The sequence below is a fragment of the Melospiza melodia genome, chromosome 5 (genome assembly GCF_035770615.1).
Source record: "Melospiza melodia melodia isolate bMelMel2 chromosome 5, bMelMel2.pri, whole genome shotgun sequence".
Taxonomy (NCBI): domain Eukaryota; kingdom Metazoa; phylum Chordata; class Aves; order Passeriformes; family Passerellidae; genus Melospiza; species Melospiza melodia.
The window spans coordinates 25,068,456-25,094,424 of record NC_086198.1 but is presented as its reverse complement, the minus strand read 5'-3'; the positions used below and the strand labels follow the sequence as shown (position 1 = coordinate 25,094,424).

At 42.9% G+C, this 25,969-nt stretch overlaps 1 protein-coding gene across 5 annotated transcripts in view; it reads right to left on the bottom strand.

The window, feature by feature from the left end:
• Positions 1 to 13,345, bottom strand: part of FAM13A (family with sequence similarity 13 member A) — a 119,653-nt gene extending 106,308 nt beyond the window's left edge. For 4 of the 5 annotated variants that reach the window (XM_063156623.1, XM_063156624.1, XM_063156625.1 and 1 more), the window contains exons 1-3: positions 13,290 to 13,333; positions 10,575 to 10,764; positions 7,709 to 7,918 (exon numbers count right to left, since the gene is read on the bottom strand). In XM_063156623.1, coding sequence (XP_063012693.1) covers positions 7,709 to 7,918; positions 10,575 to 10,764; positions 13,290 to 13,316 — 427 coding nt within the window. In that variant the 5' untranslated portion in view covers positions 13,317 to 13,333. Of the gene's footprint in view, positions 1 to 7,708; positions 7,919 to 10,574; positions 10,765 to 13,289 lie in introns of all 5 variants that reach the window. The other variant, XM_063156622.1, reaches the window with a different exon arrangement.
• Between the last annotated feature and the right edge of the window lie 12,624 nt (positions 13,346 to 25,969).

Here is a 25,969-nt window from a genome sequence, read left to right as displayed (position 1 = left end):
AGACCAAATGCCAGTCAAATTACAGGACCAAACATTTTAACCAACTGATTAAATACAGCCTTTTCTTCTACAGATAAGAAATTAGCACCTTCAGAAAAGTCAAATATCAAATATGCATGAAGCAGATGAGGAAAAAAAATCTTATTTGCTTGCTTATCACAACCTTTTTTACCCTTACAGAGAGGAAAAAACCATCATGACTTTGCTGCTACCAATCAGCTTGGCAACAGCAAGAAATCTGATCTATTATTGCAGAAAATTCAGGAGGCTTCTGAAGGCTGTATTAAATGGAATAACAAAAAGGAATTTTAGTGCATTTGTACTTGCACTTATCAAAATGGACTGTACAGTCTCTGATTTGATTACTAATTATCTTTTTATAAATCTTAAAAGAAAACAAAACACAACTAATTTCCATGTAGCCAAAACATACTCCTAACATACTTTTCTTTAGATAACAAAGCAACTAGCACAGTGTTTTCTACTACAAGTTGCTTGCAGTTATGATAAGGAAAGCCAAAGCCATCTCCCAGAAAAAACCTCTTCCATCACCATCACCCTGTCATCTAATTAGGGAATGCCCTTGATAACTAATTGCCTCTCTGAGTCTCCCACTGGGACTTCAGACTGATGGGTACTTTTTTATTTACTGGAGGAATTTCCATCCCTTCCAAACCAGGAAGATGCTAATAACCATCACAAAACATTCCGAGCACTCTGGTGTCAGGTTTGCACTCTGACAACAAACAAAGCTATTGGGCCCGTGGCCTTAGTGGTATTTTCTGGGTAGGATGTCCCTGTTCATTAACCATGATGTTTTTGGGGTATGAATCAACATCAAAAATATTATTGCTGGGCACAGCCAACCTTTGTTCATTTCTGTACTTTCAAGAACAGACACAGATACCACATCACAAGATGATGAGAAATTCCCTTAATTGAAGGACATAGAGACACTGAGTAACATGAGGCAGCAAATCCCATTTACTGAGCCATCAAGTTCCATCTCTTTGTGAAATCTAAGAAAGAAAATAGGGCTTTGCTCTTGGTCTTCCTTCTCCAGTAAAAAGACAAGGCAAGAAATCAAGTTTTTCTTCCAAAAGAACCCAAAAATCAGAATTAATTTGCTGATTCTTCTGCTGATGACATTTCATGGATTTCAGCTTTTTTTAAAAAATTTGCTTAAATAATTCATGGTGAATCTAGACAGTGCCATGCAAACACAGTATCCCATGCACTTTGTACAGTTTTCAGGACAAGTCTACTACTGCTATCAATTAATGTATTTCTTCAAATATTACAGCTTTTCAACTTACTAGAGAGCAAAAACAGTCTTGAGTCAAAACAACAACCCATTCTTTGGAGCATTCATCTTCCTTTTCAGTTTGTTTCAAAGTCAGTCACTAAGGTTTACTGAACTGGTAGTGACTATCAGAAAAACATCAGAGCACCAGAGTGGTTTATGCTACTCGTGAATTTCAAGCACAGCATATCCAGTTATTTTGCCTAGGGGAAAAGGAGGAAAATAAGAATGGAGGCTAAGAGGAAGGTGCTCTCAAGGGCAGACAAACTCATTCAATTTTTTATTTTGGGAGCCTTCCAAAAGCCATGTGCAATAGACAGCGTCTCAGCCAAGGCTTACAAGAGAAGCCTGGCTAGATGTACAGTCAGCAAGGGCTTGAAACCAAGAATGAAAGAGTGGATTGGGCTGAGGAAGGGAACAAAACCAGCAGCCTCAGGCCATGTCTAGGCTCAGCAGCCTGAGGACACAAAACACAGAGAGGATCAAGGAAGCCAGCAAGGGCAGCTGGCACCTCAAAGCTGAACTAGGGACTCATTACTGAGGAATGAGTCAAGGAGACAAGTGAAAAGGACAGGCAGTATCTCCAAAAATGTTAATTAACTAGAAACAGGAGTCTCAACAGTGTAGGAGGTACAGACACATTTGTGAGGGTGTTTTCAGTCTCATTTCATTTCAGCATACACCCACAGCTCGCAACAAGAGGGAGATATTTTCCAATAGATCATGCTATTTCTGAACATATTGAGTGTCTCTGACATACTAGATACACAACTTAATTCCCCAATTCATCTCAGTTCATGTTACTCCTTCATGCTGCCTGAACTTCACTAAATATATGGAATTCATGCAAACAGGTGTGCATAATTGTTTTGCTCAAGTCTCAAATGGTCTGACCCCAAACAACTCCAGTCTGGAAGCACTGAAGCACATTACCACAGTGCCCTAGCCAATTATCTGTGCTGTGAGGTGAGGAAGAAAGGCAACTGCTCAGTGTCATGCTACCACTGCATAGCTCCCAGCTGCCTTGCATGCTAGCAGAGTGGAGGGTAGACAGAAAAGCTTGCATCTGTCAGCAGTTCTCAATGTGCCCTGGAAAGCTGATCTTTGGCACAGGGGCAGCAGGTTGTGCATTGCAGTACCGTGGCACCCACTGGGCTGAGGGAGGAATGAAAGCATTTCTTTCCACTTCTGCAATCTGTGGGAAGTGGGACTCCAGTCTCTCTCTGCCAAGAAACAATCTGCTTCAGACACCATCCTTCAGACATGATCCTGCCCCAGAGGGAAAAAATCACGTCTTGTTGCCTTCAGGAGCAGAAATGTTGTAAGCCCTGCTCATAAGAAGGCTGTCATCACAATCCAGCTTGAGACACCTCACTTTCTATCATTATGGCACTTTGCAGCACTGTATTTATCCTTCATTCCAACATCCTGAGGAAAAGCACACTTCTTTTGCAACTCTGGTGAGTGTCATCTGCATAAAAATCTAGTTCCAAGAGTTTTTACTGCATAACGAACATCACCATCATATGGAAACCAGAATTTATTTCTCTGGGTTTGAAACAGCTTTGATAGCACTAAAATGGCCATAAAAGCCAAAGGAAAAGGTTACAATCATGTCACAAGGGCCTCGAGAATCACAGATATCTAATTAATCAGATTTCATGCACAGCTGCAGTTACCATGGTATGGGAAATGATGCCCACTTTTAAAAATTTCAAACGTTTATTAAACCTTAACAAAATACAACAAAGGACTGAATAAGGAAAAATTACTGGGAGTCCCACTGCTGGGACTGAGCTCCCATGTGTCACCCACAAAACAGCTGCTCCACCTTTTATACCCCTGGGGTTGCAAAAGGTAGCCCCAGCCCCTCCCCAAGTCTGCAAATCAACTCTTCTTCGCTGTCCACTGGTGGAGATTGCTTTCTTACAAGCCTGATTGGGGTCAGGTGCTGCCATGCCAAGGGGCACAGGTACCCGCCCTCCCTCCACATGTCCCAACTACCAGTGGCAACAACACAAGGAGGAGGGGAAAGGGGATTACACGGAGAACAGAGAACATCCAAACAACAAATCACAACAACATCAATAAAACTTCGCATAAAATACACATAATATTCATTCCTTAACTGTGAGAGCCAACCATCTCATGACCCATCTATAACAATGGTTAAAAGGTCAGCAATCATCTATTCATTTTCAATGTCATTGTTCAGATTGAAATTTGACCTCTAAAATCCCCCAACACAAGCTGTATTTTTGGTTCTGCTTGTCCATGTAACTCAAACAGCTGCTGGCTACTAAGTGTTCTGTAAACTGACCTGCTGATCCAGAAGGGAACTGCTCCTTCCATCCCTCTCCCTGAAACAGGCAAGGCTGTTCACAGGCACCAGACAAAACCATGCCAGTCATCACAGACCGCGAGCAGAGGGAACTATGTGAAACAGAACTCACATCTTGCTCCTGCCCACCAAAAAAATATAAATTCTATAGGATAAACAATGTCAAGAAGCCAGAGTGATGAAATAGCATTAAACTTAATTAGACTGACTAAGAAAGGAAGACAGAGTCTGTGTTTCACTGCACCTCCACTGGAGGAGGAAATGAAACAACAACAACAAGAAAGAATGTAGAGTACAGTAGCACTTTGCCTTGATGAAAGCAAGTGACCTGTGACAGGGGTAAGAGCTGGGCTGTACAGTTCCTACTACGAACGGATATCTTAAGAGTCAGCGATCACGATACAGAAGATAAGGAATGAAAAGCCAGAGGGAATAAACAAGCTCAGGCAGGGATTGCTGTACGGGAGCTGCTAATTTCTGGTGGAGGTTTCTCAAAGTGCAGCCCATTTCACACAGTTCTGCTGTGCAGTGAAGCCTCAGCCACAAAAGTGATTGTGATGGACATTTTTCACCCCAGAACTCCCCGTAAGGAACAGCCTTTATTTGTCAGGCACTGTGAGGAGACCAGCCCACACCAAGGTCACTATCAGTGTGTCCCTGGCCTGTGCTTGCAACACACATCTCCAGCCCTGCCCATCTCCCACTGCCACTGTCCTTCTCCAAGGACACAGAGAGAATGCCAGGACACACCACAATACACTGCATGATGTTTTATGGAACTGCATAGTCTTGGGATTACACTGAATATTAATTTAAACAAAAGTACTGTAGGATTTGAGGGCAGCATGCAGAGCTCTGGTTCACACAACACTGCACAGACTGTAGGCAGCAATGCCAAACCAGCTGCATGGACTTCCTGAACACTAACAGGACAGCTTCTCTCTTTCATAATAGGGCAGATTATTTCTCTTTGATTTGGCAACTAATTTGATAGCTGAAATTGAAAAGGGTTACAGCTGCAGGTAAAATTTGTAATTTTCAGTTCAGCTATTTTTAACTAGAGGAATCACTCTCTAACCATTTTTATAGTAAGTAAAGTAATTATGTATTCTTCTTAGGCCAAGATCTCAGCTGGCTTAAAAAATGCTGATAACAATCCCTAAAAATGCACCAAAAGAAATATAATATAATCCTAAAAAAACATTTCCCACGCAAAACTTCAACAGCAGGAAATACAGAGGTTTTGACAGAGCTTGTATTTGCCTTCACTGTAGACATGTTGCAAAGTGGCTCCAGATTCAAACTTATTTTTTAATAACTGTCGACTCAGAAACAGTTTGACCTACTCTCTTCACAGTTTACAAAACAAGCACCCAGGCATGCACTGTCCTGGTACCATTTTGCAAGCAATACCCTTGCACATACTTTGATAAGTGAACAGATAACTCCTGCAATCCCGCACAGCTGGTTGATCCTTTAACTGCAAGCAAATGCCCACCTACTACTTAAGCTTATCTGAACACGATGAAAATCATCAGCACCTTTCGTAACTACTCATTTATGCTGTATTTTTCTGGGGTGTGAAAAACCCTTCAAGTTTTCTCCAAACTTTACAAAAGCCTTCCCCTTGCCACAACAGCCAACTGGCATTTTTCAAGTAAAACTTTCTATTCCCGAATCAAAATTTTCATGGCACTAGCTTGATCTTATTGTGAAATACAGGCAAACTTAGCTATGAAGACATGTCACAGTTGGAGGGATTTTTGCAGATCTGGGTTCATAGGTTACACCAGTAACTTTATTTGGAAACAAGAAAGTTTGGTGAGTAAATCTGTTCAATAATGATATCCATCTCATTTCCCTAGAAAGTACTGGGGGGATTTTGCCCTTCCTGTAGGAGACAGAACAAATTAACCCTTCCACAAATACCACAAACAGCCCACAAAAGACATCAGCAGTTCCTGGTACAATACACCAATATGACTTTTGTGGAGGCAGAGATATGGAACAGCAAAGGCGTGACTTATTTATTTATTATTAATTTACACTTAAGCTGTGATTTATGAGAAAGAACATAAATACAGCTCATGAGTCAGACCTAGTGAAATCTAAAAGTCCCCAAAGAAAGCACAGCAATGACCTGAAAAAAAAGGGACTTTTTAAAACAACAGCACCTTCCTACACAACACTTCCTGAGCCCTATCCTTGTGCCCCAGATAGCTTTACTAAATAGGGAAGGTATTTTACAGTCCACATACAACCTACAGCTGAAATGTATGCACTGAAGGTAAAGCACAAAGCTCTTCTCCAGTGCACCATCAACACTTTCTATAGCTCACAAAACAAAAGGAAGAAAGAAAACACATGGTACTATTCTCACTCCTCTTGGAAATGGCGAAACCTCCTCTTCATGGAAGGCAAGAAAAGTGGAAGTGAGACCTCAAGACAAGTGTGTGAGAACTTTACACCCTCTTCCACAAGGGATGCATGTCAGAGAGCATGTTCCTCCTCTGCATTCTCCAGTAACTTTACCCACTCACCTTGCAGCTTCTTAGGAAAACATACAGAAGTGTTGACTGCCTGCAGCAAGAGAGATGAACTGTCAGCGACCCACATGGTCAGGGAGCAGGGCCAACCACCACTTATTCCACCTACCACCACCAGAGATTGTCAGATACAGATGAATTAGACTGAAACTTGCAAAAGTCTCTTGAAAATTATTTCTCAACTTCCCACAGCAGAAGTGGTCATCTTTCCTATGGTTGATCCACCACTTGAAGTGGATGAGGAGGTGTGAATAAAAGAAAAAAAGAAATCTTCCAGGTTGTGTGCTATGACAGGGAATAGAACATAAGGTCTGCTGTTACTTGCAAACTGGTTCTTTTTTTTTGATGGACAATCACATTACTTAGTGAGAAGCGGGAACTTTGGCACTGTATGCTTTTAGCCCAATCTGACAAGCAGATGAAGTTCTCATTTCTCAGTGTCCATTACAAGAAAACTGCCAGAAACCACCCTAGCAAACAGAAGAGAAGTAAATCTATGTCCTAAAGAGACTGCAATTATTTTCTACAAGCAAACCTGAAAAAAACAGTTGATCATTTCACTTTTTATTCAACAGATACAACTGGATTAGAAAATCATATATAGTCCAGACTTGTGGGATCTCAGCACCTCAGGACTGAGGTGCAGAGTAGCCGAGAACACCCTTGGGGGGCTCGGGAGTCCTGGAATGTTGCCAGAAGTGTCTGGTGACAGAACTTTGATCCTACACAGGAGATAACATCTGTATGAGGACTGGGAGGATTTCACTGGGGTGAATGGTGAAGGGATAAGTTAATTAAGGTGTAGAACACAGGGTTTAGGATTTCAGTACAGGGGGGTCTAAAGAAGTAAGATGGAGGAATTGGGGTGTGTCCTGTCCTTCTTCTTCTTCTTCTTGGCCTCCATCTTCTGTGGTGATGGTGGCACTTTGGGATTGGTCTTTACTAAAAGTGCACCGGTTAATAAGAGTAGAAGGTATTGGAGAAAAATCATAAATATTGTACACGTAACTTTAGGTATAAAGATAAGTGACCGCCCCGGAGGCTCGGGAGTGTGCCCATGGCTGGCTGCTGTGCAGACCTCTGTCGGGCTGAAAGAAAATCTTTTAGATAAACAATTAATAAACACTGAGACCGAAACAAGATCAGAAGTCTCTCCTCGTCCTTTGAAGCGCGGGCTGTCCAAGGCCACTCTGGGCCTTTCCAGGTCTTTGAAACAACCGAGAAACCGAGCAAGTGGCATCCCTGAGCTATCTCCGAACATAAAACAGCCGGGAAGAGAAACCGACAACCAGCAAACATAAATCAACCATAAAACAGTAACAAAGAGAAAAATGGGATCCGACACAGACTTTACCAAATACATGAAAAGCAGTTTTCTGCCTCTTGTAACAGAAGGGCACATCTGGGAGCAGTTAAGAACTGAGACCAAAGGAAATGAGGAACAAAGTAAGTAAACCAAGAAACCAGGTATCCAGAAAGAAAGTGCATTGAAGGATGGAGACTTTACCTCTCACTTACCCTGGTAAAGCTGAATGAACCTGGGATGCAAGGCAGACGTGATAATTCCATCTGGCAACTGCCTCAGAAACAGTTTCAGTAGACTGGCTGCTGAGTACACATCCCCATCTTTAACGAGTTCCACCTCCTCCCCACGCTCGTACTGCAGACGCAGCTGCTCCACCATCTTCATGCTGCCATTCACTCTGAAAAGACCCTCCTGTGTCATACCTGTAATTATATAAAGATTGAGCTGAACCACCACATCCCAGTGACATGAAGAAACAGATATTCCAGTTTGAATAACACACATGTAGTAATACAAATGAGGGCAATTAATACACTACAATATAAAAAAAAATACCACTCTGTCCCCAAACACCCCCTCTAGTCAGGTAGTTAGATTAGGATAAATTACAAATACTAATTATAAGATCTTGAGGCCTGGGATACTCTTTTGAGAACCCACAATACTGCAATGCCATTGAGTTGTCTCCCACCATGAGAAATCAACTGAAACAGACATTTTCCATTGGTATATTTCAACAGAAAAGGACCCTACTAAGGACGCTACAAAACCCTTCAGTTGTTTCATTTTTGCAAGTTTCATTTTCTGCCATGCTCACACATTTGGATTACTTCCAGCTTCATGTTCCAGGGTAACAGGTGCTCACCTGTGACCATCAGGAGGCAAAAACATCTCACTATGTGCTGAGTGCAGCAGTAACTCCATAGTGAGTTCTGCAACTTTATGGTAGTAGGAAATCTCAATAAGTAAATAATGTATCATGGACAGCACAAAGCCCAAAGGATTTCACAACGAAAAATAAATGGTATCAATCACTACAGGCCAGACACCCCATACCCAGTAAAAGAAGATGTACAAAAAAGGAGGCTTCAACAGAGGAAGCCAGACTAGTCATACCAAATTGAACAGCACTTTCTGGGCATTTGTTAAGACTCAAAACCTTTTGAGAAGACCCTAAAACTGACCTTTGTAAATTATTTTTCCCTAGAACACTTTGACTGCAAAAATTTTGCCTTTCTAATACTGTGTCTATAGACCTGTTTGTTCTTCCTCAGAAACATAACACTAAGAGGATTGAATATGTATCGTTTACAACAATTCAGACTAGACATCAAGGAACTGCAATCTGACAGAATGTTTTCAGTCCAGGAAATCAACTCTGAGGCAACAGAGTTTGTAGAGAAAAATAATCTGTTTTATATGACTAGAAGACAAACTACTCTAGTAAGAGGAAAGAATGGACGAGCACTCAAAACATTTTAGTTGACTAATATGAGATACTGCTGTCAGAGTTTGTATTCCTGCATTCACAACAAAATGCACTCTCATGTGACATGCTGTGCTGCCATCTCGAGGGCAGAAAATACCTCATCTCAATAAAGATTTTCGGTTTTGCAGCACTAGGTGAGCAAAGGCCACAGCCCACACACAGATCAAACTTCCTTCCCCCTCTCTCACTCATTTATGGAAACAAAGATAGGCTAGAACATCCTAAAAACAGTCATTAGAAATTACTAAATACAGCACATGGAAATTTGGCTTCATCTATAAATTTGGAAATAGGCAGCTTAATACAATTTAGTTTAAGGATGTAGCTGCCCAACAGTCAGCTCAGCCTGGGTGTCTGGGCCTTTGTTAAAAATGCCTTCAGAGTTAACTTCACCATTAATTCACAAAACAAACCTAAGACAGACACAGGACACCCATTTCAACAACTTTCCATATGAGACGGTATCTTTGAGATCTTGCTTGCATTTTGGAGAAAAAGAATAGCCTTTATCTTTATTGGGGCCAGATAATCAACTTGGCATTCAGAAAGCCCAGCTAATCTTGCTTCAGAGTAGAAAACTTGGCTTGTTTACTCCATATTTGGGACACGGTCGTGTGGGATTCCAATCTTTTTATGGAACACAGAGCACAGCCCACAACTTGCAGTCAAGAGTGTCTGTCAGCTTCTGGTTTTGATTAAACCCTAAATGATGGAAAGCTTTTTCCATTCTTTCCCTTCCAGCATCCTAGCAGGCCACTTTTATGCAGGTTGAAGGGCATCAAGGAAGAGGCTGCTGTGTAAAAGTAGGATCATGTTTTAAATTTGCACTGTACCTTAATCCAAGCTAATTTTCAAGCCATGTTTGCATCTATGAGCTTCTGAGGATCTACCAAGATACAGTCATAGAATCTAAGCCTCTATAGCTGGATTATCATTGTTGAATAGCTAAAAGAAAACCTTAGGGTAAAACGAGATGCAGCTCCTTAGAAGATGCCATTACCATTACAAAATCTTTTCCATTGCTGACCAAATGCCATACAAGACATCTGTGCACCAGTGGTGCTCTAGATTTCTACAAGGAGACGTATTTCAACAACAGGAACTGAAGTCCCACTAAATGAATGCAAAGAGAAGCTAAGAACTGAACAGCTACTTCCTTGAGGGGATTAATAATAACTGGAATTCATCTGTAAGAACTTGTATTCCTTTTCAATAATATTCTCTGATGGGATGTGTGTGTATGTGTATGCGTGCCTGTGTCTATCTCTATACAGAAAAAGTGTTAAAGTGTTAAAGACAAATGTTTTGCAACTGGAAGATGACACAAGCCTTCACAAATGGAATACATTCCATTTACAAACTGAACAGCTTGTTTATGAGTGTGCTGCTACCTAACACTGTAGTTCACCTTTATAAACATTAAAAAGTAAGTTCAGCATCAAGGCAGAAATTAAAAAAAGCAACAAACCACATACAGTAGCATTCTTTGCCTGTGGTTCATGCCACAAAAAAACCCACATTCTTTCCTTTAAAGAGTCCTACATAAAGAGTGCTGCTGTGCTAAGGAGATGTGACTCCACTGATCTTACCATGCTGGGTGAGGTACTCCACTATATTCCACACAACTATTGGGATTCCATTTTTGCTCAGGCCCTGCTGCTGGAGCTCCAGAAGACTCACACCAAACACCTTTGGACAGGTTGTGTCCCTCTGCTTGTTCAGGGGAGACCCAGCTATCTTTTTCATGTCCTCCTTCAATCTCACGGCCGATTTGCTTTGCTTAAAGGAGCAAAGAGGGAAAAAATGGGCATAAGTCACATTTGCTGCAGAAGGTTGTGTGGTCACAACACAAGCACATCCATCAAAACTGGCTTTTATGCTCCAGCATAAGGGTTTGGCCCCGCTTTGTTTTAATCCGCAGGAAAAAACCTCAGCGAAGTAGGAAAGTAAAAATGAACAGAGAAAACATGAGAAGAGGAACAAGAACGCAGGCAGTCTGTAGGTAAGGGAGAAAGACTTCTTGCAGACAAGCTTGTTACTAGAATAGCAAGGAACTGGGAGAGAGCAAGCAGGAGATTGCTGTTGCTAACCCATGAAACCCACATGGGTTACAAAAGTAACTGGACAAGCACAAACAATCCCAATACACCACCAGTGGCTCAGCTTGCCTCCAGGATGCCTGTCAGGGCCGTGCTCTGGAGAAGGTCCACTACACTCTTCTTCCAAATATTGTTTCCTGGGGATTTATTCTGGCCACTCTCGGGTGAGATGGATCCTTATGAAAGATGTTCTGTAATGTTTAGTATCTGCTAAGTCTGAAATTTAATTACTGAGGTTTTAAGGTTAGAAAGGGACTATGTAATCTAATCACACATAACAAGGGGGGTGGAAAACCAACTGCACAATAAACCCTTAATCCCATAGGTTCTTCTGGAGGCACAATATTCTCACAAATTTTCAGTTGCTGTGACAAAGAATCCATGGGAGGATAGTTAATAAAACCCAGGGGAACGAAACAATACATGATTCATTTATTGGATTGATGATAGGCAGAAATCTTAATCAGCCTACGGGATTGCACATTTGGGAAGACAGTTCAAGGCAGAGCAGCAGCATCACCCACCATGATTGCAATCACAGTGCAGGAACTGAGAGCCATTGATACCACAGAGCTCAATCTCTTTAGGAAGCCCGCCTCTGGCATGGTGCTTAAAAATAAACTTATTCCTACTGTGTTTCATTAACAAACTGGTAGCAGAAACTGTACACATGCAGAATACTGTATAGTAACATAAAAAAGTGCTCAGACTCGCCTAAGTCTTGACACTTCAGTGTGCTAAGACAGATTTTATCACAGCATACACATTTTATTCTATTTTAAACAGGCCTTTAAAATCTCTTCACTTGAGACCAAATATTTTTACTGTAGTCTGTAAGCAGCATGAACATCTGCTATGTTGCTATTAAGCATGACTGTCCTTTCAGATATAAAATGATCTGGCAGTTCACTCACTTGGCTGTGCTTTTCCCATTAAACAGTTATTTGAGGCATATGTGTGCTCTGCAGTCCCTGGTCCTACACAACACTCATGTGATATTTACGAAAGATGTTGCTTATATAAACATCACAAGTATGTTTTACTATTTGTGAAACAGAACCACAATATTGCATTATTGTAACCACTTTATAAATATTTAAAAGGAACAGCAGATGCACCAGTGTTTGAACTAAAGTTTGACTAACATTAAAATACCACATCTCTTTTAAAAAGACATGTTCCCGTTCAGGATTAAATGAATAATAAACAATATTTATTCCAGGCAGAGACATGCCAAGGTAAAAATCACATAGACTAGGTTAAATTCAGAGGACGGCAAAAATCCTTTGAGCAGTTTCTGAGCAGCTGTGATGCTTAGGGAGCTTTTCCAATTAAGGCCTCCAATTAGCCTCACAATGTTGCTCAGTTACAGGTTTCCAGCCTGTTTCAACATTGAGAACCTGAGTCACTGAGTTGGATTTACTTGGGGAAACTCACTATTTAAACACACATGAGAACCGACAGACATTTGCCATGTCCATAGTAACAAGAGGAAATTTTTGCGCTTGCTTCAGGATCTGAAGAGGCTGTGCTAACTAAGAACAAAAAAACTATGTGGTTATCCAAAATACACATCTAACCAAAATCAAAACAAAGCCATCCCCTCCAAACAGCTCCGAAACAAAGAGTACAGTGTTATGCTGCCTTATAGATGGAAGATCTGACTTTACCCACGTAAAACGCGTCCAAGTACTAATGCCACTGTTGCTGATTTCCGAGACTGGGAAAGCAACTTAATCATCCCTGCACGACGCCGCCAAAAAGTTCCGCCCAGACACTTAGAAAAAAGCTATTTATGTGCCACGGGGACGCACTTTTACAGCAGCTCATCCAACAACTTTAACGCAGGGAACGCGGCAGCGCAGTTGTTCTCTGGGTTAAAGAAAAAAAAGAGGGAAGGAAGGAGGGGGAACTAAAAGAAAAGCGCCTGGAATCGCCTTTTACGAATCTTTGCCTTTCCCAAACGAGCGGCAGCTGCCGAGCGGGGAGAAGCAGAAAGAAAGAGAAAGAAGAAGAGAGGAGGAGAGAACAGATGGAGAGCGCTCGGGACGAGGAGAAGGCGGCGGGCCCGGCCCGGCCTCCCTTGCCTCGGCCCCGCGAGGGACCCCGGCGAGGGCGGGAGGAGGAGGAGGAGGAGGAGGAGGAGGCTGATCCAGCCGCCATGCAGCCGCTGTCGTGCCCGTGCCGCCGCCAGCCCCTACTCACGCGTACGGCCAGCGCCCCGGCCCCCATGCCGGCTGCCGCTCCGCCCCGGCCGCCCGCCCTCGGTGCTCTCGGTGCTCTCGGCGGGCGCCTGGCGGAGGGAGCCCCGGCCCCGAGGTGCCGCCCGCCGGCCCGGCCCGCCCCGCGGGCCGCGGGGGGAGAGCGGCCGGGCCCCCGCCTCCCGCCGGAGCGGCCGAAAGGGCTCGACGGGGGCGAGTCTGCCTCCCGGAGCTTCCCCGGGTCGCGGCGCTCGGAGCGCGGGCCCCGCGGCCGCAGCGGGCGGCCCCCGGGCATCACCGAGGCCCCGGGCCGGGCAGCCGGGACCTGGCGGGGAGAGAGCCTGGGCTCGGGCAGAACCGCTGGAAGTGTCACCGCGGAGCCGCTGAGCCCAGTAACGTTAGCGGGGTGCGGGGGAACCGCAACCGCGCCCGCCCGAAGGGCGAACGGAGCCGGGCAGCGGGGCCGAACAAACCCCTCTGTGCCCACAGAGCGGGATGCGGTGCAACACTTGGCCCGAGTCTGGAAAGTGTGAAGCAGCCCAAGCATTGCCCCCCGTTACGGTTTTCCATCTAGGGATATGTTGGTGAAACAGGGAAAGTTTAAAGCGAAGAGTGGAGGGGAGGACACCCCAGGCAGGCAGTGAGTGCCAGCCTCACGGCATGGCAGCGGCGGGAGAGGAACTGCGCTCCCGGCCACTGCCGCCCGGAAGCAGTGCTTGTCCTAGAAATTCAAATTACCCTTCAAAGCAGAACCGGGGAGTAGTGGCGTTTGACCTTTTTTTTTTTTTCTTTTTCTTTTTTTTTTTTTTTTGTGGGAGAAAGGAGAAAAGCAAAACACATATGTGCTTATTTCTATATCCGCTCAGATGTAAGCATCACTCAGCAGGGCCTGAGCATCAGGGTAGGAGGGAAGGTCTTTGGAAATTGCCTGTCAGAAGTACTTGACTCTGGCACGGGGACAAAAGAAAGTCTAGCCAAGTAGAGAAAAGGCGAGGAGGAAGAAGAGCAATCTCTTTCATGTTCAGTTTCTGTTTTCCTCTCTAAGCCACTCTAACCTGAAATCACAACTTTCCCAGTTGGTCAGTTTACAAAAGTTAGACTTAGTTAGCATTGATGTTTTAATTCCACTTTAGGACTCTCAAAGTGAAGTGATGTAACATCCTCCCTCCTCTATTCCCCTCTTTACTGTAAGACTAACTTACTTTTCACAGGAATCACACACAGCCCTTTTCTTCTTAGTCCTAATTGCAGCTTCACCGGGAAAACCAATTACATGCTTCAAACTGTAATCCAGAGAGGGGATGATGAGAATCTGCAACTCCTTGGAGACTGCAGTGGGGGGTGAAGAGTTCAAACATGAACCCACAGCAGTGAACAGCAGCTATGGCATTAAGAATTTCATAAATGCATGTTGAGAGGTAGCAGGTACATACTCATTCCATAAAAAGCAAGACCAGAAATCAAGCTTTAGCATCTGTTTATGAGAGCCTAAAAAGTCACACTTTCTGTCAAGTCACTGGATCACTTGGGGCTATGACAGGCTGGTAACTTTTCTCTGTATTGATAAAGTCTTGAGAGAGCTGAAGGCCAGCATACTTGTTTTCTGCGTGGCAGAAGAATCAAACCCAGACTGAAAATTCCACAATTGCCTTTGTCCACTCCCGATTTTACACAGGGCCAACAACCTCTGTGCAGGGCAGAGAAAGATTTACCAGAACTTTTCTTAACCCCAGCCTAGAAGTAAATGGATTCCTTCCTGTACCTTCCACTCTTCCCAAAAGGACATGTTTCTATGTATCCTGATCTTCTTCTCCTCCCTGAGCTGAAGCACTACCCTTCAGGGTGACTGCTCAAAAAAGTGTGATGAATAGGGAACAGCAATATGTGCTTCTGGTGCCACAGAAATCAGCCAAGATACTGTGCTATTTGACACTAGGGTACATGTTACTCAGGAAACCTTCACTATTTTTTCCTGCAAAAAGTTCAGAAAATCTTTAGAAAACAAAAAATCAGAAGCAGCCATGCCTATCATGGAGAAGCAGAAAATTCCCCAAACCCAACAACAAAACCACACCTCTCTATACCTCATTTATATGCTATTTCATGTTTTCTGGCTAAAATGGTGCATCAAACAACTGTCTCTTCCCTTTTCTGCTCTTGAGGAATGTAACACTGCATGCAAGAACAACTGCTGGGTGAATATTTATGCAACTTGTCATAGAATATGTCTAGATCCATGAGAGCTCAAATCAGAGCAAATGCATTGTGAAAGACTGGTGAAAAGTCAGTGAGACACACAAGTTGTGTATAGCTGGCTTTTATCATAATCGTGCTCACCTACCCTGGGTCACACACAGTTGTTTCCTGTAGTCCTCAAATATTTATTATATTTGTGTAAGAGTAGCTCAATGGCTTTTAAACATGCCTGTCTTTTCAGGGCAGCCAACAATAAATTCACCACCTGAGATGCACCGCTCCATCATCTTCTCCCTACTTCTACATAACTGCTAAATGTAAAAGTATTACAAAGAACAGGCTAATCATGGAATGAATCAAAAAAGGAAAACAATTTTTTCTTCCCTTCCACTTGTTTACAAATAAGGCATTTAACCTCAGATGTTGAAACAACATTCCCAGAGGGGAAGAACTGAAGCTAAGGTAGCGTTGGAAGTTCAAAGGAACTGCCTCACACCTCTTCTGTGAATGATGCAATATGTTGCTTTAACCTGATTATTACTCACCATTTCCACAGTGACAGCAGAATTCAACACCCATTTCATAAGAGCCCACATAAAAACAGGCTGCTGTGAAATAAATGAAATTGCTGCCACCTCTAGCATCCTTGACCATGAATTATTCTGTTCTCTCCTGGCTAGCCCAAGTAGCCAGCTGAAGGACTGACCTTCCAGGGCAGTCATGGGAAGGTCAGCCCAACTAAACATGGGGCATACTCGAGTGAGTAAAACCTGGCAGCTGCAGGTGAGAGCAAGAAGCAAAACAGTAATCCAGAAGCAGCTGGAAATTGCCAGACCAACACATGAAAGTAGGTTTGGGTGAAATATTAGGAAAAACTCTTTACCATGAGGGTGTTGAGGTGCTGAAACAGATTGCTCAGAGAAGCTGTGGATGCTCTATTCCTGCAAGTGTTTGAGGCCACGTTGGATGGAACTCTGAGCAATCTGGTTAGTGAAAGGTGTCACTGCCCGCGACAGGGGTGTTGAAACTATGTGATCCTTGAGGTCTCTTCCAACCCTGGACATTCTATGATCTGGCTGAGAGATTAGTCTGTCATTGAGTAATTTAACTACTTCTCATCCAAAAAGCAGCAGTAAAAAGACACCTTTTCTTAGAGAAAAAAAGAAGAAAGGGCATGCAATAAAAAGCATGTAGTTCACTTCAATCAAGACATCTGTGCAAAGGTTTTGGAGTCAAAATGAGGATGACTTTCCCCAGGATGTTGTTCTTGTAAATGAATTAAACATTTAAAATATCTAAAACTAGTATTAATAGGGGTGGTGGTGGTGGTTTTGCTTTTGTGGGCAAATGCATGGCTACCTTGCACTTCAGCATGAAAAAAACCAGAAAATGAAAGGGACTAGAAGCGATCCCGTTCCCCCTTCATTGTGTCCAAATGAAAAAAACACCAAATTCCATTAGGCAGCACATGGAGGACAGAAAATTTAATCCAGCCTTTTTGATAGCTCTGTTACTGAAAGATGGGGCAGGGATTTATTGTGTGACTCTCTTCTAGTATAAACCCTACAGAAATGGCAGGTTGAATTTTTTATGTCATCACATCACCTTTGCCCTTCCAGGCAGGGGAAGATGTAGAAGAAGGAGAAATCTGATTTAACAGTTATAATTCTAAAGCAAGAAAATAAATCAAATTGTTGTTCTTGAAACACAGTTTACAATTTTATCAAGCCTGAATGACATTGTTCTGCTGCTCAGTATTATCTTGCTATTTATGACATCCCACTTTATACAAAATTTTCTTTAGAAAGGGCAGTATTTGTTGGAGGCACTCATTACAAGTGACTTCTCTGAATGTCAAATACTCTGAATCATGAGTCATCACAAACAGTACTGCTCAAGGAATCAGTGGTGATAAATAGGAAAAGAGGATTTATAAATAAATTACCTTTTATTGCAGGTCAACAATAAAAATGTACCTACCTACATTTTGAAATAGTGTTGGGGGGGCAGTGATTGGAGCTATTCAAAATGCTATCAGTGGTCCCAAGTTAGTGATGAAAGGATGTATCACCTCATAACATGGATGAAGAAAAATGGGATTTTGTGGGCTCAGGTCCTTTTTTTCCTCCCTTTATGTGTGCAAGACTGAGTAAATGCTGGCTAAGTGAAGGGCTGAGTATGCTGAACGCTTCTTTAGCTTGAAAGGAGTGGGAGGCTTCATACACCAACATACAGAAAAGAGATATGTATGTGACATCATATTTTCTACCAAAACCTTTCAGGGGCTGCCCATTGTAATGTTACAAGATGAAGCTTGTTAATAATTTCAGCCAAGCTGCCATCACTGCCAACTAAACATCAGACCTGCAGATCTGCAGGGCCTTGCCTGGCCACATTTTAGCCTGGATTTCTTCCCTTGGCCACTTGGGACAGAACATTTGTAGATATTTGATGACTCTTGAAGTTGAGAACAGAAAATAAAGCAGTTTATAGAATTGATTTAAATGTCTAAATCAATAGCCAGCCATTACCTGACTAATCATTAGCTCACTAATCTCTACTTAGTGACACACAGGTATTTTTAGAGAGAGGTTTGCCTCTTACTGTTGCTGCAATGATTTAAAATTTGACATGGATTCGCAAGGAGTTCAAATTGTTTACGGCTAACTGCATCACAGAGGTGTTTTAATTTCAGCAAAGATAAGAAAGAGTTTTTTCCCAGATCCCAGAATCCTTCAATAATATAAAATTATTTAAGAATTAATGTATCTTGCGAGTTTGCAGGTTCTAAATCATAGCAACAAAAGGAGGTCCCTGAGCGGGCAAGGATAATGGAGATTCATTCCTGCGGGGGAAGAAGTGTGTTCATACATGGCCTAAACTCGGGCTTGCATCCCCATCTTGTGGCAGAAGGGAGCAAGAGGAAAATTCACCGTGGGCGAGGTTGTAACCGCGGTGTCACAGCCAGCCGGGCAGCAGGGAATGCTAGGGAATGTCCTCGGCTCCGTAATTGCTGCCACACCATTTCTAATCTCGCACCTCATCAATACCCCTGCCTCATCAATAAAAGAGACTCGAAGAAAATCCTGCCCTGGTACAAAAACCAAAACAACACAACACAGAACAAAACAAACAAACAAAAACCACCCAAAAAAGGAAAAACGCAACCCAAACCAACCCCAACCAACTAACAAACCCCAAAAAACCCCCACTCCAAACCAATACTGCCCCACACACCAAAATAGTTGTTTCTAAAATCTCAGCCCAGCTGCATTCAGAAGACTGTCACTTGGTGTAGTAAGTGTTTCCATCTCAGCATTTTGCCAGCCAGAAGTGTGCTTGCCATACTTTAGGCAAGCATCCTCTATTCAGTCCTGTTTTAGCAGAGGAAACCTAAACTTAATTCCACTAATTTCATGGACTGCTGGTAAGTTTTAGGTTTGTTGATTTTCTGTTTGTTTGGTTTTTTTACTTGGTAAAAACCAAGTGAAAAAACAAACAAACAGAAAATCCAGCAACAACAAAATACCAACAAGACATGGGAAGATCAGAGTGCTAGAAATTGTAACAAACCTACAGCAGAATAATTAGACTTCACTAGAAACCCTGTGATAATAATGATGAGCTTTACAAGCAGACAAGAAATGTTTATTCCCTCTTTCTCTCCCCATCTCAGCCCCTACCTCAGGTTGTGAGTCAACCTTAGCAATTAAACTGTTAAAGAACAATAGATGTAAAAGAAGAGAGAACATCATTTCTGCTCTATCTCACAGTGAGCTGCACTATCCTAAAATTATGCATGGTGAAACCTACGCATATTTTTGAAACCAGGCAGATCCAGGCAGCAGCTGGCAGGACTGCAGCATGCTCACAGGTATGTAGGATCTCCATGGGAAAAGATGAGGGTGGCAGCCTGTGCTGCTGTTCAGAAACACATCTGGGAATAATAATGGGATGTCTACACTATTCAAAAACCCTCAAAATTTTCAGTCTCTCTTTCCTGACCTGGAAAACCAACATCATCCAGCCTCTGTGTTGGCTACACCTCTGTGCCTAGTGCAGTCCAGGAACCCTGATTTAGATGGATTGAGACCCCACTAGAATCTGGCTGTATATGGGGCAATGTGTGAGCTCAGCTCACAGACAGTAATGAGGCAGCCTTAGCCAGTAATGAAGATTTAGGCTTAAGTCAACTGTAAAGATAATCTGGGCTTGACTTTGTGAAAATGTTGCAGCACAGCCCCCTGTGTTTGGGATGCTGCTCTTTGTAGAGTTCCAGTCACTCCAGGCAACTGTCAGAAAGCAGGGAAGAATTTCCAGCATTCCCCAGGGAAATAAATGAGGTAAGAGTAATAAAAATGGGAGGACAATAAATGGGGGATTTTTTGCTGTCATATTTTGGTAAAGTAACTCTCTTCAATATCACACACCAGAAAAGCTTCATCTTTCAGTAACCAGCTACACATGACAACCCAGGTTTTCTTTTTTTTTTTCCTGAAATATAATATTTTATGTTTATGTAATCTTGCTGCCTGTTTCAGGAAGAGCTGGCAGCTGTGTCCCCACTGCTGCCTGCCCACAGCATGGCTGGCAGCAAAAGCAACACAAGGCAGTTGGGGCCAGTTGGTCAAGATACTTTGCTCTTCAGTAACTCTCTAAGTGCCTCTCTGCACTACAGATGTAATAGCACTTTTTGCAACAAGGGAAGTATATCCACAAAACATAGACCTTTGCCATGATTGTTGCAAGTTAACTTGATGGCCTCAAAGATAAAATACCAGCTGTCAAATTACAGTCAGAGCCATTCACCCCCTTTAAAGTGTAACTGGGAGGAAGAAGTACCTTGAGCATGTCGCCCAACTCAAAATGTTGTGAAGTCCTACCCACAGTGGACCATGGCTATGAGCATGGATTCTTATGTCAGAAGACTTTGTTTTTATTGGCTTTGAACATTGCAAAAGGTGCACTATGAGTAAAGGTTGCCTCTGAAGAGCCAAGACAGAGAGGTAACTGAAGTCGTGTCACTTATTGCAGGGTAAAATGAAGCATGATCAATAGGAGAGAAATGCGTAGGCTGGGACTAAATAAAACTCCTCTACATTTGGCATTTTGTTGCCTTGACAATACAAGTCTGTGTAAATAACAAAAAAAAAAACAAAAAACCTCTGAGTACCAGACTGGATGGAGCCACCTCTGATGCTGGGAAAGGATCCTGCCCATTAATTTGTATGAGCAGAGAAAACTACATGACAGGATTTGGGCATTGGAGACAAACCACTCAAGAGGGAATTTGCACTTAGACTCCATGTGGAAACCTAAAGCACTTGCAAATCTGACCCTGTTTTAGGAATTTCTGCTCCATGAAGAGTTTGTCATTCTCCACGAGGAGGGCAAAAGTCATCCTGCACAGTGCAGCTCTGAGGCCATATTGTGGCCACCCAGCTGCTTGCAGAGGAAGATAAGAAGGAAGATCTTGTGTCAGCTGTTATTGCCCTACAAGTTGGTTTTAATAATATTTTTAATTTATCAGGCCTTTATCAAGTGTGTAAAAGAATCATTTTGACAGTGAATGGCATTTTACAAGTTGATTTACTGCATCCTAGTTGAAGCCAGCTCAAATGGCCTTCAGAGAGCAACCTGTAACAAAATCATTAATTATGTGTTCTGGTTGGAAACTGTGCATCCTGGAGCCAAGAAAAATTCAGTCACTGCACATTTTGTGAATCTTAATTTTTCCAGGTTTTACTTCACTGCCTGGAAGGTTAGTGCCAAGGAGAGATCTAGAGATCAGCAGAGTCTCAGCAGGGGAAAAAAAATCACTGAAGAATATTCTTTTCAGTAACATGTTAGCACACACCATTTTGGCTGAAAATCTATTCTTTCAAATCTGAAATTGCCCCAGCCAGATGATCCCTGCTCCTATCCTTTTCTTTAGCTCAGACTTCAGGATCTGTTTTGGCTGCAGCATGACAGTAAACCCTGATGAAAATCCTAGGATCTGTCATATGGTATGTTTCCAGCTAAATCAAAGAAATATCAGTTGTGCTTTTTGAGGTATGCCTCACTGTGGTTGGCTGTGGAAGGGTAATCTGGATGAAGTCAAGTGCAGAAAAGAACCAGTAGGATCAAACAGAGAGGAGAAAATTCACTTTGATATTGGAAAATGAAGACTGGAAACAAATATGATTGTTTACGGCTACAGTATAATAAACTCGAGAGAGAGGAGAGAGTTGTTATTTATGGAACAACATTAGCCAAAAGTGAAACTGGCCTATGTGGCTTGTGAATTACTTTAGGGTGGAAATAAAAAAAGTATTTAAAACCTAGCCATGTTCTGGAGTAGCCTTCTGTATGGAGGAATAAAGGCCAGAAACCTAATTAGGTTAAAGATGGATCATATGATGGGAATGTTGCTGCAGTAGGAAGCAGTTCTGGAGACCCAGTAGATTTTTTTTCCCATCTGTGGTTCAAGGGGAGACCTGATAGGGAAGACACGTGATATGGCAAATTTGGGTCACACTGTTTACACTGTTTTACAGGAACTGTGTTTCCAAAATGATTTTTTTTTTTTTTTGAGTTTGGGACTTTCCCCTTTTCAGCAAAAACAGACTTACTCATGGGAAGCAGACACACTCCACAAACATGCTTATCTGGTCAAGAAGATGTTTCCCACTGAGAAATCATTAATCTGGAAATTTTCAAGTAGCCCCTGCACTAACATCTGCTTGGATTTAAATCCCTTGGGCAATGGCCTCCTCTCCTTGTTTCTTCAGTGTCAAATGCCCTTGGCAAGAGAGATAAAGAATGACCAGGCAAGGGAAGCAGAGGGTCCACCCAGCTTCTGCCATCTCCCCTTTCCATGGGCTGTCTGGGAGAGGGGAGGGCAGGGAGTGATCCTGATGCATTCAGCACCTGGGTTGGAGCAGGGAATGCTGCAAAGATGTAAACCAGACAATGAACCTGACCATAGAAAACTCAAACATGACTTTGCAATGCACAAGCTGTTAATGAAATAAAGCTGAATGAAAGGGTAAAATAATAAATAGCAATGAGCTATTGCTTTTGACAAACCAGCCAAGGGTGGTGTTGGGTGAAATAAGAAGACATCTCAGGAACCCAGGCCATACTAAAAATCATGTAATTATTTGAAAAAGTAATTCTATTCCAAGAGGAGAAAAAGTAGGATTTTAAAGCTTGGGTTTTTTTCAATTATTCCATTACAAAACTGTTCCATTTGAGAAGTATTCAAGTGTTGTCCACTGCAGCTGAACCCTTCTGTCCTACCTGCCTGTTCTCTCATCCTGTGAGGCACAGAACTCTGTATATCTTATGTACATGGAAAACAAATTTTCTTCCTGGAGAAGATGAATCCTTTGTCAGGTCTTCCACATTTTTGCCACCTACAAGTCTTTAGGGAAATGCTGTTCAACAAGCCTGAGTTAGCAGAGAATTCAGCTCAGCTCTTTCACAAAGCTTTTTAAGAGCTTGATTATCAGCAAGATGTGCAGGGAGTGCTCAGCCACATTCATTTCATGATCTCAAACTGCCCAGAGCTCAGGAGGTCTGAACACAGTGCATAATTTTGGTTTGTACCCTAGCTCCTTTGGGGTCAGTCAGCTTGGTCAGCTAGCCAAAGAAATAAAAGAATCATGCACAGATACACACAGAGTGTTCTTCCTGCTGCAGACAGAAAGGATGCTCCATGCCTGGGAGTTTCTGTGGAGAAGCAGTGGAGACAGCAGCTCTCCTCCAGTGTGTCCTTGCTTGTCACAGCCAAACAAAAAAAGAACATGCACAGATCTCACTCAGACATGACTGATTGCTCCGACTTACCCTTGTGGGTTTTGCTGCATTTTAGTTTTTTGCTTGTTTGGGTTTTGTTTTATGGTCTTGGGTTTTTTCCCACAGCCTTCTTTTTCTGCTGTAGCTGCCAGCTGACCAAGTGATTTAGTGTTTTTGCTGGCTCAGAGGCTGTAAGGTCATTTTTACTGTATTGCTCCCACACAGTGCCTAATGATTTGGAGTCACAGCACCCTTGCCTATAAAAGGGAACATAAAGCAGTGGGAATCACTGCCACTTGCTGGGCCTGTCCTGAGTGGAAACAGGATAGTCTCCATAGCTCTCCATTAACAGATAATTATGTTTACATTTCACAGCCCACAGGAGTATTAAAGGTCATACAGGCACCAGACAAGGTCAATGAAAACAGCATAGTTTGGAGTAAATTAAACCATTATAAAGCCCAGTTTGCTGGAACAGTTGTATTGACCATGACAGGAGTGGAGCACAATCCCCATTTCCCGGTGAGGGTACAGATGCATCCTGCAGTGCCCTTCTGGCAAGGCCTCCATAAGCTTGTTTTGCAGGTTTTGCTCCCAGAAGCATGAATTCAGGTACCCTGGGAATGCTAAATCAACAGTGAAAAGCCAACACAGCATCCAGAGGTACCTAACAGCACGGGATCACAGCATTGATGTGTGCTGCTCACTCCTGTGTGAGCACTTCACTGTGCACTCACCCTCTTGGGATCTGTCTTCATGAATCCCCTTAGAGTAGGGTCAGGATTCAGAAGAGGAGAAAGAAGCAACAAGGTGATTTTCATGGCCCTGTCCTGCTGTGAGTGCTCATAATTGCTTTCATTACAGAACACAGCACACGGTGGCACATCTCATCTATCCAGCCTCATGGGTTTCCCAATCCATACTCTATTCTCTCTCTACCCAAACACCTTATTCCTTTCCCACTGTTCAAAGTGGTCTGTAAAAAGGTCACTCCCCACTATCAGCACAGGGGTCTCAGAGAAAATTTACAGGTCACTGCCAATAGACTGAAGACATTTTCAGCTGTCAGGAGTACAAAGTAGAGGTTTGGAGTCTGCCTTGGAGCAACTAAGCTGATCTTTGCTGCCAAATGCTTTTTACAGAGGTTGGCAATGGACAGGAACTGGCACTCATCAGGAACTCAAAGCAAACCCTCTCCTGAGGAGAGCAGCACCAGGGCTCTGCCTGCCAGCTCAGGGCCACAGGCAGGAAATCCCCTTTATCAGGCCACCCTGATTCATGGGCAGCCAAATTAATGACAGGAAGGCTAACAGGTCCTCGGATAATTCCAATTAAATGCATTTGTGTTTAAGGACCTCACAAAACAACAGCAGGGGGACTGGAGAAAGGTACTGAGCTGAAAAATAGGCTGTGTATGCTGGTGGGGAGGAGAGGTGCAACATGGGGAAGCAGGGAAAGTGAGGTCTTGCCAGGAGATACTCAATGACAAAATTTCCTCCTGTTGCCTACAGTGACCATCCAAGTGCTTCAGCAGTGCTGAAATACTTCACAAGCACTTGTCAGTGGTTTAGACACGTTGAATCATAGGTTAATCAGTTAATTAATGGGTACAAGTAGGATCCCTGACCCTCCCAAGGACTAAGGTGCTTGTTCTCACCATCAGACTGCTGCTACAGTTAAGCCAATAAAAACTCTTCAGTTTTTCAGTCAGCTTCATAATTCATATTCAGACATAGTCCTGAGTGTCTTGTAAGCACTGAAATTTTCTTCTCCTGTTTCATGGTAAGATATAAAACTGTCTAATCTTGAAATCCAGACAGAACTGATATGTTCTTCAACTGCTTGGTGTTTTTGCTTGGATTTGACTTTTCTTTTTTACTTTTCTTAGCAGATCTTCAGACTGCTGTGACTTGCTGACTTTCTTGTGGCATAAACTTATACAACACCCCCAAATTCTGCAGCAAAAGAACACTCTTTAATCTGCATCACTCAAAACTGAGGAGGAGCTTTAAAGAGGGCTGTCTGTATGCTTTAACTTGACCCCAAATGCAGATGCATCATTATATAGTCCTTAATGACACAATTACACAGTATTTTTCTTCTGAGAATCCCTTGGCAATTGACCACATGAGGAGTGAGTGTTTTCATCTTTGCTGTTGAGCGTCTCACCCTGAGCCTTGTGCTGGACAATCAGGCTGGCATATTTCCTGCAGAAGATTCAGTCAGAGGAACAAAAGGGACTAACCCTCTGTTCACCCCACCCCAGCCCTTGCCCTAACCACAATCACAGCTGAATCCAGCCCTTTGTTTCTGCCAGAGTCTAGGGAGCATGAGAGACACCAGGTTCCTGTGATTGTTGGCTGAGGAAAGGAAAGAGGTAATATTCATGTCCTCCTGCAGGGTTAATATGCCTGTAGGCTCACACCAGTATCTCCTCCTTAAAATCCACGTCCTTACCCCAGGTGTCCTTGGCTCTGCAGTACTGGAAACAACTGCTTTTTTCCTGGTACTCATTCCCATGTTGATGCTGGCCACTTATAATTATTCTGCTTCCTTCCCCATGATTTTCTTTTTTTTTTTTTTAATCTCGCAGTTCCCTGGGGCAGAGCAGTGGCTCTGTGAATGCTGGACAGCAACTAGCAGCAGCGTGAGAAATTGAATTCCTCGTAAAAAAAAAAATTAGATTTCTAAGTGAGACATCCTGTC